The 11,928-nt window shown below is 39.1% G+C and overlaps 1 protein-coding gene across 10 annotated transcripts in view; it reads right to left on the bottom strand.

Moving 5' to 3' along the window:
- Positions 1-538: 538 nt before the first annotated feature.
- The window catches only part of nin (ninein (GSK3B interacting protein)), a 165,940-nt gene continuing 154,550 nt past the window's right edge, over positions 539-11,928 (bottom strand). For all 10 annotated transcript variants that reach the window (XM_069917054.1, XM_069917056.1, XM_069917055.1 and 7 more), the window contains 4 exons: positions 11,177-11,290; positions 4,192-4,392; positions 3,649-3,762; positions 539-3,340 (listed from right to left, as the gene is read on the bottom strand). In XM_069917054.1, the coding sequence (XP_069773155.1) occupies positions 3,128-3,340; positions 3,649-3,762; positions 4,192-4,392; positions 11,177-11,290 (642 nt within the window). In that variant the 3' untranslated portion in view covers positions 539-3,127. The remainder of the gene's footprint in view (positions 3,341-3,648; positions 3,763-4,191; positions 4,393-11,176; positions 11,291-11,928) is intronic.

Raw genomic sequence — 11,928 nt, 5'->3', positions numbered from 1 at the left:
GGCCTATTACATTAAAACTTACAAAATTTAATACCCTACTAACAGCCTTTTCTCTACTTCCAAAAAAATTCCAAACTCCTTTTGCCTCTTATCTTGGACCTCCAGCATCTTAAGAATATCAATCACACTTGACATCTCAGTCCAAGAAAAGAGAGAAGAAAAAATTAGTAAACTCCCCGAAAGTTACTGCCAAAAATAGGCCAGTACTACCCTCCCCCCCCGCCCCATATTATACAGGAAGTGGCCCTCGCCACAAGATGGCACATAATGGTTAGGAAGGAGAAGGAAAACCTCTGCTCCCCGCCCCCCCCACCCAGTGAGAACAATCACTATATAAATTTTAATGTAAAAAAAAATTCATTTGTCGGTGTAGACAGCGGCTTCAATATTCCTATTCACTTGCTTGTTCTCAGGGTCTTAAATTTCTTGTTGTGTCTTTTCCTGCAGCTTGTATCACCTTGGATTGGTCTGATAGAACTAATTAATAACTCCAACTCACACCATCACGCCATGCTCCCCGCACCCACTCCCCCCCATTTAATAACACCTGGGCCAAAATTAAATTTACCCAATACAGCAAATACATCCTTCCATTCAACTCAATTAAACATCTTTTCAGCATCTAATGAAAGAACACATTGAATTGATGGAGGAGAAGGCATATATAGAATATTCAGTAATCAAAATATAACAATGATTTTTAATAAAATCAGTCCGATTTGAGTAATAGTTGGTAATTTTTTTCTAACCTCTGCTAAAATCTTTGATATAAACTTCCTACCAACATTAAGTAATTATATAGGTGTATAAAAGAAGTACATTTTGTTGGCTCTTTCCTTTTTTAACAATAAGCATCGATAAAGGCAATTTATCTTTTTTAAACAAATCAGTCAATACCAAAGAAAAGTGAGGTACAAGCTGTTGAGAGAAGGATTTATAAAATTCTGCAGGAAATCCATCTGGTCCAGGAGATTTACCTGACTGCTGCGAGGAAATAGCCATAGCTCTATCCTCCAGCAAATTAGATTTCTCTAAGCTAGCCTGTTTCTCTTGAGAAAGTACAGGTAAGTTCAATCAAATTTGCTAAGAAATTGTTATTTCAGCTTCTATCTGGACAGTTTGACAGACACAGAAAAACTTCATATTCAGCTCTAGGGGTGCTCTCAGTCATGGTTTAACACAAGATAGCTTGGCTTCTGGCTTGACCATATGCAGACATAACAGCAATGCCTCCTAAATAAAATATTGAAGCAAAGAAGCACAAAAGACTAGAGAAAATCTCATGAACACTGGCATGTACCACAGCCAACATGTTACATACTGCTTGTCTACCCAACTGCTGCTCAAGTTAACTCAAGACCAATGTCAGAGAAGTAGTAGATATTCATCCCCAGGAAGTCGTGACATCATCTCTGGGCTTCTGAGACCAGGAGGCTCCCTATGCTACCCACACTAAACTAAATGACTTCTGCAGGGAAAATGTCTTTCTTAAAGAGACACAGTATACAGCAATCAATAAGCGCCCACACATACAAAGTAACTTAACTATGCACCCAACCTCATACCCCAACTGCTATCCAATAAATGATTCAAGCAAAAATGTCCAGGCCTTAATTTTCCAAGACAAATCCAGAGAAGGTGTGGTCATCTCCTCCACTGAGGAATACAGTGTGACATCACCCATCCTAGTCAGACTCTCTAGTAACTATCGATTTCCAAACCTGCCCTGAGAAATTCACTTGAGACACCATTGGACTTGTTCACATCTCCTCACCTGAGGCTACTGAATGGATTGCAAATCTCAATATTCAATTATGACTGCTTCCCCAGGAGTATGAATAGATGCATTAGTTTACACTGATTGGCCATTTTTACCACTGGTTCCTATTATTATCATCAATCACTTTTGTAAATTTATTACACGTCTTATAGAACAAGAATCTATATTTTTTAAAAACATACATAATTTCCCCACAAAAAAAAGGCAATTTAAAAGTGGATCTACATAGATTCAAGTTAAACAAGAAAGTTTACAGACACGTTGATTGCAGTTTAATATACAAAAGTGCTGGAGAAACTTTATGTGGCAAAAATACATAATGTTTCAGGCTTCAGTCCTTCATCAACACATGACTCACTGAGTTTTTCCAACACTTTTGTTTATTAAATTAAATAACCATATTACAATAGATTCAACTCTGTTGGTGCCATTGAGATATGCTTGCCTTCTATAAATTATAACAAATATTGATTTCAAGGGAATAATTACTGGTTCAATCGGGTGAGATTTTTAATCATGCATGATCATCTTCTGGATTTTTAGATAATGGATTAAATTTCCATTTCTAATTTACAAGCTATCTGCATTATTCCAGTCAGCATGAAGGAAAGATTATTTTCTGTATATAATTATGTTTATTTTGTACAAAATTAAATACTAGGTAATATGACACCCCTTGTAATTTTGCATGTTAATGGATTTTCCAGACATTGAAATATTAATACTGACAGCTTTTTTAAATATACAATTAATTTTAAATATGAATACATACTTTTTCCCTCCAAGGATACATTAGCCTTTTCATTGTAGCACATTTATATTCTTGTTTACAAACTGTACGAGTTAAAAATAATGCATACTTTACATATAAATTATCAACATTAATACTTTGGATAAAACAAGATAAAAGTTGTCCATATTTACAGACGCCCATTTTAATTGCAACTGCTAATATTTCCATTGCTTTTGATTGGCTCTTCTCCCAGTTACAGTATTTAGTCTTTGGCCTAAAATGTTCAAAATATAATCAACCATATGTCACAGTTAGAAAAAGCAGTTTTATATTTTTTCAAACTTGGTGTGGGTCAGTTTACATATGATCAATGAATGCATAATTTCCTTTGAACATTAAATAATGAGATTGATCTTCTCCACACTTTTCAGATCACTGCATTCAGTCAATATTGTGTGCTTTTTCTGTTTTCCTTTCCATAGTCCATAAAATACTGGAGTTCAGGAAAATGTAAGCACTTATTAAACAAAATATTCAATCCATAAAGTGCATTAGTGTTTCAAGCTTTGTTCTTCTTTGCACTGCATCTCCCGTGATTTCATTTGCAGATTGCATTAAGATGAATAACAAGTTGAGGCTGAAGACAACGATGATGCGGAAAGATCCTTGAGAATTTTATTAAGGCCGGCAATGTTTTCCTCCAGCAGGTAGTTTTTCTTTTCAGTTGTTTTCTGTCTTTGCTCAGACATTTCAAGGGCCTTGAGGAGTTGAGCATTCTCAATGTACAAATCCTTTACTATTTCATCTGCTTTAATGTTCTTTGACAGCTGGAAAACAGTAATTAAAGTTATAAAAGAGACTGCATTGCTTTTATTTTCTGGTTAAAGAGGCATACTATATAACAACTGTGAGACCTTTGCTATTAATTTCTGGTTTCATCTGTTTGGCTAATTTAGAATATTTAATTGTCCTTCTCTCTGGATATTTCTTTTAAAAAAAAGGTCACATAAAAGAATGTTTACAGAGCAGGAATCTGACAAAAAAGTTGACTCATGCTATAATTATAAGCAGAACCATGAGAACTCTAACTACATTAAAGCAACAGTACATCAGTAATAGATCAAGCACAACGTACTTGTTCCTTTAGTTGAATCACTTTGTCCTGGAGTAGTAACTTTATATTTCTTAATTTATTTTCAACATCTTGCATCCTTTCCTCCATCTTTTTTAGCAGTTGCTCATACGCTTCCTGAAAGAAGAGGACTTGATTAATATTATGAATTTAATTTGATAGGAAAATAAAAAGTGTAAAAAGAAGTTTTTTCCAACACACCAATTTGCATAATCATTCTGGAGGAATGATTATGGTACAAAAGGTTTATGGCTATTTCAGCTTTGCCAAACTACAAATGTATTTAGAGAACTGACAATAATACCTGGCTAAATGAACTGATTCAACTATACACACACGACAGGAATCCCCACACAAATTGGTGAATTAAATGAAATTGGAACAATGCCATTGTGAATTAACAAAAAAGAATGATTCTCTTAGGATCTTCTAATCAAGCAATAAGAAAAAAAACTCTGGTAAAATTTGTATTTAATATTCCCTAGTTTATTTCTAAAAGAGCATTTAAAATTGCTATGTTGGTCTTGATTATTGATTGATGTTTACCTGCTGCATTTTGGTTTCTGCAGTTTTTACGTCCAGCTGCTCTTGTAGTTGGCGGCTTTGAACTTCCTCAAGGTTCAGCCGTTCCTGAAGATGTATCAGTTGTTCTTTAGGCACCATGGAACAGATCTGTTCCTGCATTTGCTGGAGCTCTCGAAGATTTTGTGTCTGGCTAAATGTCAGGTTTGAATTTGACTGTAGCAACTATAAACAAAAATTCAATTAGTAAATTTAAGGTTTGCTTTTAAGTATAGCTAATTACAACTTTGATTCGGGATCATCCTGTCATGCTGTTTTAAATCTGTTTATACACCAAACTTTCAAAGACAAGTGAATAGCTAAATAAAATAAGTTATGACCAGAGAAGAAGTTAAACTTTGTGCATGAGTGTTCTTTGCCATGGAAGATAAAGATAGCAGAAATTGAGCCACTCTTTATCAGCTGAATTGCTGTTTAACTAAATTATATTCATAATATTGAAATTAATTCATAAATTAATTTCATATCTACGTGCAAAACCCTAATTCCCTTCCCTCATCAACAATGCAAAGTTAAATTTTTCATAAGATGCACAGTAGTTTACACCCACCCCACAAGAAGAACACTTTCAAAATGAACTTGCTATTTAAGTGAAGCAAAGAACAAAAGTCTGCAAACACCATGACTGAAGTAAAAACATAATGCCAGAAAAACTCAGCAGGTCAAACGGTGTACTTTATATCTTTAAGTGCTTCAGGACTTTCTCTGAAGCATTAATATAAGTAGTTTTCAAAAAAATCAAAATAATTATAAATAATTACCTTCCTTGTTTCAGACTATTCTTGCATGAAACCATGGTTTTGAAATTTTACACTGCCATTTGGCTAAAATTCTGAACATGAGCAAAAAAAGTATTTCTCAGTCATTGGTCCGAGTCATGTTTCACCCACTGCAATAACAAATCTTATCCTCCAGGGGAAATGTACATGAACTAAGACATAAATAGTGCTTTGATTTTTGGAAGATGGCATTTATAATTTCCTGGGCATTATCAGGAATCAATAATCAAGAATGAGAACTATTGTAAATGACGACCAACTCCAACAAGTCAAAGTATGAGTGTACATTTAATAAATCAACATCAGTATCAAAACTAATTCCTTCTCTGAACATTTTCCCCTATTGCTGCCTCATGATGTATGGCTGTAAAGATTATATGTTCTGTCAGCCACAAAAATAAGAAGCCAACTTCCAAATGTTCAAGCCAACTTCAAAATTCTCAGGATTTAGTGCTGTAAGCGATTTAATGACTCATCAAATCAGTCACATCCACATAAATTCTGATGTACAACTAACTCTGAGTTCTTTAACTCCAAATCCTCAATCTTCTCATACCTCACCCTTCAGGTAGACCAATGCTTCCTCCGCTGTTTAAATTTTCCTCCTGCCTGTAGTTAATGCGACCATGGGACACAAGATGGCCAAGGAGAAGCAACTTGTGCAAGCCTGTAGTTACGACCAGATTGTGTTGATGGAAGGGGAGAAGGAATAGGTGTATGGCACTTAGATGTCATATAGGTGGATCAGTGGAGTCTAGGTGAGTCTGCTCGTAACGAGGCCATCCTGAACTCTACACATGTTACTTCTAAGTTGCCTTACATTTATTCTCCTCCTCATAAGAAAGTAGTGCAGCTGTGAGTGACCTTGTTTCTTCCACTTTTGCCACTTGCAGTTAGTCAGAGTACAGCAAACCACCAACTTTTCAAAGATCCTAGTGTAAGACTGCAGAGAGCTAACAAAAGCAATGAACAAGTTGGAGAGAGAACTGGAAGTTCACAAACTTTGGAAGAAATCTTGTTAGAATTTGAACTGTTTTAAAAACAACCTTCCAACTCAAATCTTCGAAGACAGCCTTTCACAAAGTTAATCAAAGCAGCTGTGAGGCTGCAGTCTTTCTTGCAAATTAATCTCATCATTCTGCATACAACTACCCCCTTATGCAATTTTACTGCCTTCCTATCATAATTTCATTAGTGCTACAGCGTGCTCAAAAGCCTATGTGCATTGAGTTGAAGTCCCAAATTTATGATAACGTAGCTCTTAATGAGCATTTACCATTATGAAATTCACTACATGTCTATCTACATCTCCAACCACCAGACCAAAACTTGCCATGTGCTCATATTAGAGGGAAAATATACGAGGTGAGAGGAGAAAGATTCAAAAGGGATTGGAGGTAGGTACAGTCAAGCTGCCAGAGGAAATGGTAGCAGTGAGACAATTTTAACTTTCAAAAGACACTTGGACAAGTACATGGATAGGAAAGCTTTAGAGCAATATAGGCCAAATGTGTTGTTAATTGTAACACAATCACTCAAAATAATAAATGTAATTACAAAATAAAATAACTACTTTTCATGTTAAGTTCTCAAATGTTTGAGACTATCTTTGGATGATTGATAAGTTCAATTCAGAATGTGGTGTGATAAAATACAAAAACACACTAGAATTTAGAGCCATTTTGAATAGAACCCGAGATGATGGGATAACGTGATAGAATTGTTTAAATCATGACAGGATAGATTGGGTTGATAGAAGAAATTCTTTCAAAAGTTGAGTGATTAACACTCAGGTGGGAAAAGAAACAAAGATAAAGATGAGAACACTTAGGCACAGGGTAGGAGTGATTTCTTTATAAACTGAGTTGTGAAGCATTTGTAGCGAGAGAATCAGAGTCAAGGTTCAAAATCAGCACGCCTTCATCAAATGTAAACTGATGAAAGGTTCTTGACCTGAAATACTGATTTTGTTTCTCTCTCCACTGATGCTGCTTCACTCTGCAGTGTGCTTCTAGTATTTTACATTTTGTTTTGGATTTCCAGCATTTGCACCTTTCTGCTCCAAAATATTCAAGATTGGGAAAAAAAACACATTGCATCACAACCAGAAATGCTGTAAACAGCCTGTTAAAGGAACCAACTGTGGTTTTAATTGAATTTTGTAACCACAAAGGTTTGTGCCCAAGATAGCAGCCCCTATGCTGGGCAGTGTACTACGAGGGGTTGCAAGCACCAGGGATGCAGCAGACTGGTGCAGGACACCAGAAAGAGGTGTTACAGAATAAGTTAATAAAATTATGATAAAATATATCTTAAAAGGGTAAGATTTTGAGGTTTAATTACCATGCAAGAGCTATGTAAGGGTAAACTGTGTCTGCAGTTGGCTTTGCAGAGACAAAGGGAAGTGCTTGCAAGAGTTTCACAAGTAGGTGTTAATGCACCAGGATATTTGAACAGTGTTCAGGCTCAAGAACTGCAAAATATTTTGACTGTTTGACTAGTGCCAGAGTCTTAAATTTCTGGTTGAAGTTTGTTGTCCTAAGAGGGGGCATGAGGTTTTGCAAAGAGAGAGAAAACATCCAAATGTTTTACGTCCAGAAATTACAAGGTTCAACCACCAGACCAAAACTTGCCACGTGCTCGATATCAGAGGGCAGATGTACGAGATGAGAGAAGAAAGATTCAAAAGGGATTGGAGAGGGTGGTGCAACAGTTTGTGGTGAAGGCTGAAAGTTGACAGATCTGCTGCATGACCCCATTTCAAGAAGGGTTTTGAGCTCTGAGTTCAGCCTATTCGAAATCTGTGTCAGTTGCAGAACGTGTGGCTGGTTATTGTGTTTCTCCTGCAATAAGGGAAAAAAAAAGAACTCTTTGTGGTAACCTGGAAGAAGAAGTCATCTTTTGAAAAACCTAAGAGGGTACAAATTTTTTTTGATAAGACACTTCTGTTGCTGATTGAAGATCAGTTTGTGTGTCCAACGAACAACAAATATCTCTCTGAAACCAGCAAAAACCACCTTAAGTGGTAACAACTTATGTTAAAGCACTAAAGCCTGGTGAACATATCTGTCCAATTCTGCGCACAGTGTGGAAGATTGCCTGATACCAGTGAACTTGGAGAAGTGAAAAGTGAATGACTGGACAGTGAAAGGGAATTTTTCTGAACTAGAATGGGAAGGGGGTTAAGTTAGTTTAATAGTAATAAGTTGTGAGAGATGGGAAAATTGATCTAAAATTATGAACATGGAAGAAACTAAAGTTCATCAGTAAATGGCTGTAACCAGTTCAAACAGGATAAGCTTGGGGCTTAGGATGCAGGAAAGCAGAGTCAGCACGATTAACATAAGAATCTTCTAGTCTTTGTGACAAGACCATAAGACTAAGATAAGGAATGGTAAGGTACAATAGAATGTAGGAGGTTGAGGTAGTCTGGATCAGATAAGGGTCTCCTAGCCCTGGACAGAAGTACCAAGTCATACATTTCTAATTAGCTAACCATACACAGATTTATACATATGAAATTAGCCAACCCTAGATAGAATGAGTCAACTCTGCATATCAAGAGACTGTAGCCCCGAGAATCAGGAAGGTGTGAATAAGGACAATGACATGAAGGGACACCGACAGGATACCCCCCCTGGTTCTCCAAGTATACTGAAATTGCACGTAGGCAGGCAGGATTGCCTAATGCCAAACCTCTCCAGCAGGAGGCAGAAGAATGTAAGGGGGAGGGTATTCCTACACTGAAATCGACTGTATAAAAGTTGGGTGAGCCCCAGTGTATGTGTGTATTCCCAGGGTAAGGGGAAGCACCCAAATTTGCATTGTTGTTGTAATAAATGTTCTTTGTTCTCAATTTTTGTCTCGAGCAATTTCTTTAAAGGTACTTTAATTTCTAACAAAGTTAAGTACTGATATAATTATGTACTGTCTTCTTTTCTTTGGCTTGGCTTCGCGGACGAAGATTTATGGAGGGGGTAAAAAGTCCACGTCAGCTGCAGGCTCGTTTGTGGCTGACAAGTCCGATGCGGGACAGTCAGACACGATTGCAGCGGTTGCAAGGGAAAATTGGTTGGTTGGGGTTGGGTGTTGGGTTTTTCCTCCTTTGCCTTTTGTCAGTGAGGTGGGCTCTGCGGTCTTCTTCAAAGGAGGTTGCTGCCCGCCAAACTGTGAGGCGCCAAGATGCACGGTTTGAGGCGTTATCAGCCCACTGGCGGTGGTCAATGTGGCAGGCACCAAGAGATTTCTTTAGGCAGTCCTTGTATCTTTTCTTTGGTGCACCTCTGTCACGGTGGCCAGTGGAGAGCTCGCCATATAACACGATCTTGGGAAGGCGATGGTCCTCCATTCTGGAGACGTGACCCATCCAGCGCAGCTGGATCTTCAGCAGCGTGGACTCAATGCTGTCGACCTCTGCCATCTCGAGTACTTCGACGTTAGGGGTGTAAGCGCTCCAATGGATGTTGAGGATGGAGCGGAGACAATGCTGGTGGAAGCGTTCTAGGAGCCGTAGGTGGTGCCGGTAGAGGACCCATGATTCGGAGCCGAACAGGAGTGTGGGTATGACAACGGCTCTGTATACGCTTATCTTTGTGAGGTTTTTCAGTTGGTTGTTTTTCCAGACTCTTTTGTGTAGTCTTCCAAAGGCGCTATTTGCCTTGGCGAGTCTGTTGTCTATCTCATTGTCGATCCTTGCATCTGATGAAATGGTGAAATTATGTACTGTATTAAGAAACTAAAACCCGTTTTGTTTCAGTCGCTATCATCTTGGCGAATTTCTGTTGCTGCTATTTAGCAGCTATTGAGTCCTTTGGAGTCATTAACACAGGGAAAACACCCTCCTCTGAGGAGAAAAAGCATGGGAGAGACCAAGTCAACAGAACAGCAAGGGGCTCAACAACTGAAGGACCCAGACAGGCTGTGGGTGATTGGCGACTTGCGGTCGAAGGACTCACGCAGGCTGCAGTCATCTGGAGACTGACTCATGGAACAGGGATTCGAGAGGACGCTGATGGCAAAAAGACTGGCTACCAAAAGTGTTGAAGGCTGCCTGATTGTAGCATAGGTTTGGACCTAGAGCTGGCCTCCCAATGGTTTGAACAGGAATCTGTGTAGCTGCAGGAGCACTGGAGTTGAATCCATAGACACAGTGTCTCACAAGGGTCCCTCTTTTTCTTCTCTTTCTCTTATTGTTAGGAGCACTGGGTAATGCTCATGGTGATTCTTTTCCGTACAGCAGAAAAAAGTTGAAGTGTATCATGTACGTTACAGTTTATACATTATTCAAGGAACTTTGAACTTTATGATTGGTTTTAATGGAATTACTTTTATCTCCATATTGTAAGTTCTGCATATTTCTGATTATATACAATAGATAATCTGTTGAATTATGTGCACCCATATTGAGGATGTAAGTACATTCTGATGCAATTTACTCAGCTTTCTAGGAATAGGAGTACAACCTGGTGGGGTGGGAAATGGGTGGAAAATGCCCTCCCAAATTCTGGATAAAATATCAGGGAAAATTCGGTCAAAGCAATAAAAATAAAAACAGATAGAGAAATTAAAAAGATAAACAATGGCAGCCCCGCTCCATCATGTCACAGCCCTGGGTACCTTCACGCCTGGGGTGCCGGGCATTTAACCTCCAACCCAGGGTCTGGACACGGGCTGCGGCCTCTTCCGGGAACCAGCTCGCTGCTGGGGCAACAGCGCTCTGTGTCAGCATTCAGGCCCTGTGACATCAGCGCGCATATGCCAGGGCTGGCTGTCATGTGACAGGACGGTCACAGTCCGAGTGCAGGACTGCTGCTGACAGTGAAATGATTTGCTGTGAACTTCCCGCATCTCGGTGCGATGATGTCATCGGGTTTGTGTAGCGTCACCCAGCATCATTCCCACTGTAATGGGCATTCTCCTGGACGACGAAGCGGCTCAGGCCTGGGGATGGATAGGAGTCTCAGCCTCAGATAGAGCAGGGTTGGAGCAGTCAGGTCAGCCCTCCTGTGCCAGCAGCCGGTTTGTGGAGGAGGCAGCGGCCTGCATTAGGGCCTGGAGGTGAGATGCGAGGTGGCCTGGGCGCAGTATGGGCCCTGTGTAAAATTTCAGGCAAATCAGCCCCTCTGCCCCCCCTTAACCAAAGAGTCCCCATATATGTTTTCAGGGCCTACCTTCTCATTCATTTCCATCAATTGGCACTCCAGACTAGCCTGTTTCTTTCGCAGCATCTCATTTTCCACGTTGAGGACTTTCACTTCATGTTCAAGTGAGATCATCAGACTTAACTGTTGAGAAAATTAGTTGTCTGTGTCACAGTAGCATAGGCATAATTCTGTACAAAATTCAACCAGTGATCATTTGAATTTGCCAACTTTTCATTGTTTCATGAATATGATTGCTTGGAATGAAAATCCAAAAACTTGATACTGACAAGGCCTATTTTATTGGTACTACCTCCTCCAGCAATAGCATTTACTTTCCCCATTACTGAGGTACCGTGTTCAGTAACAGTACCATCCAAATTCCAATCACTTTCACCAAGAAGGACAAGGGCAGCAGATGCATGGGAACATCACGAGCTACAGGTTTCCTGCAAAATCATACCTCATCCAGATGTGGAAATACAGTAAAAACCCCCGGTATCCGGTACCTATGGGGATTGGTAGATCCTGGTTAAGTTAATTTTCTGGTTTCGTGTTGCTTGGATTGGCGAACTAACTGCTGGGGCATCAATTTTTAATTTTTTAAAAACCTATTTATTTTCCGTTATTTTTCTGCTGGTTGCTTGAATACTTCACAAAATTCCTAGCCAAAAACAAATCCTTTGCCCCAATACCTTTCTTTCCTGGATTACAGTAACAATTTCCTCTGTTGTATATCTCCTCATCTTTCTCCATTCAACTTTATTTCCTGCAATGGTCGC

This window comes from Narcine bancroftii, chromosome 2, assembly GCF_036971445.1.
Source record: "Narcine bancroftii isolate sNarBan1 chromosome 2, sNarBan1.hap1, whole genome shotgun sequence".
In the NCBI taxonomy this organism is placed as follows: Eukaryota; Metazoa; Chordata; class Chondrichthyes; order Torpediniformes; family Narcinidae; genus Narcine; species Narcine bancroftii.
Note: the sequence above shows the minus strand (reverse complement) of the source record. Positions and strands in the feature narration are given on the sequence as shown.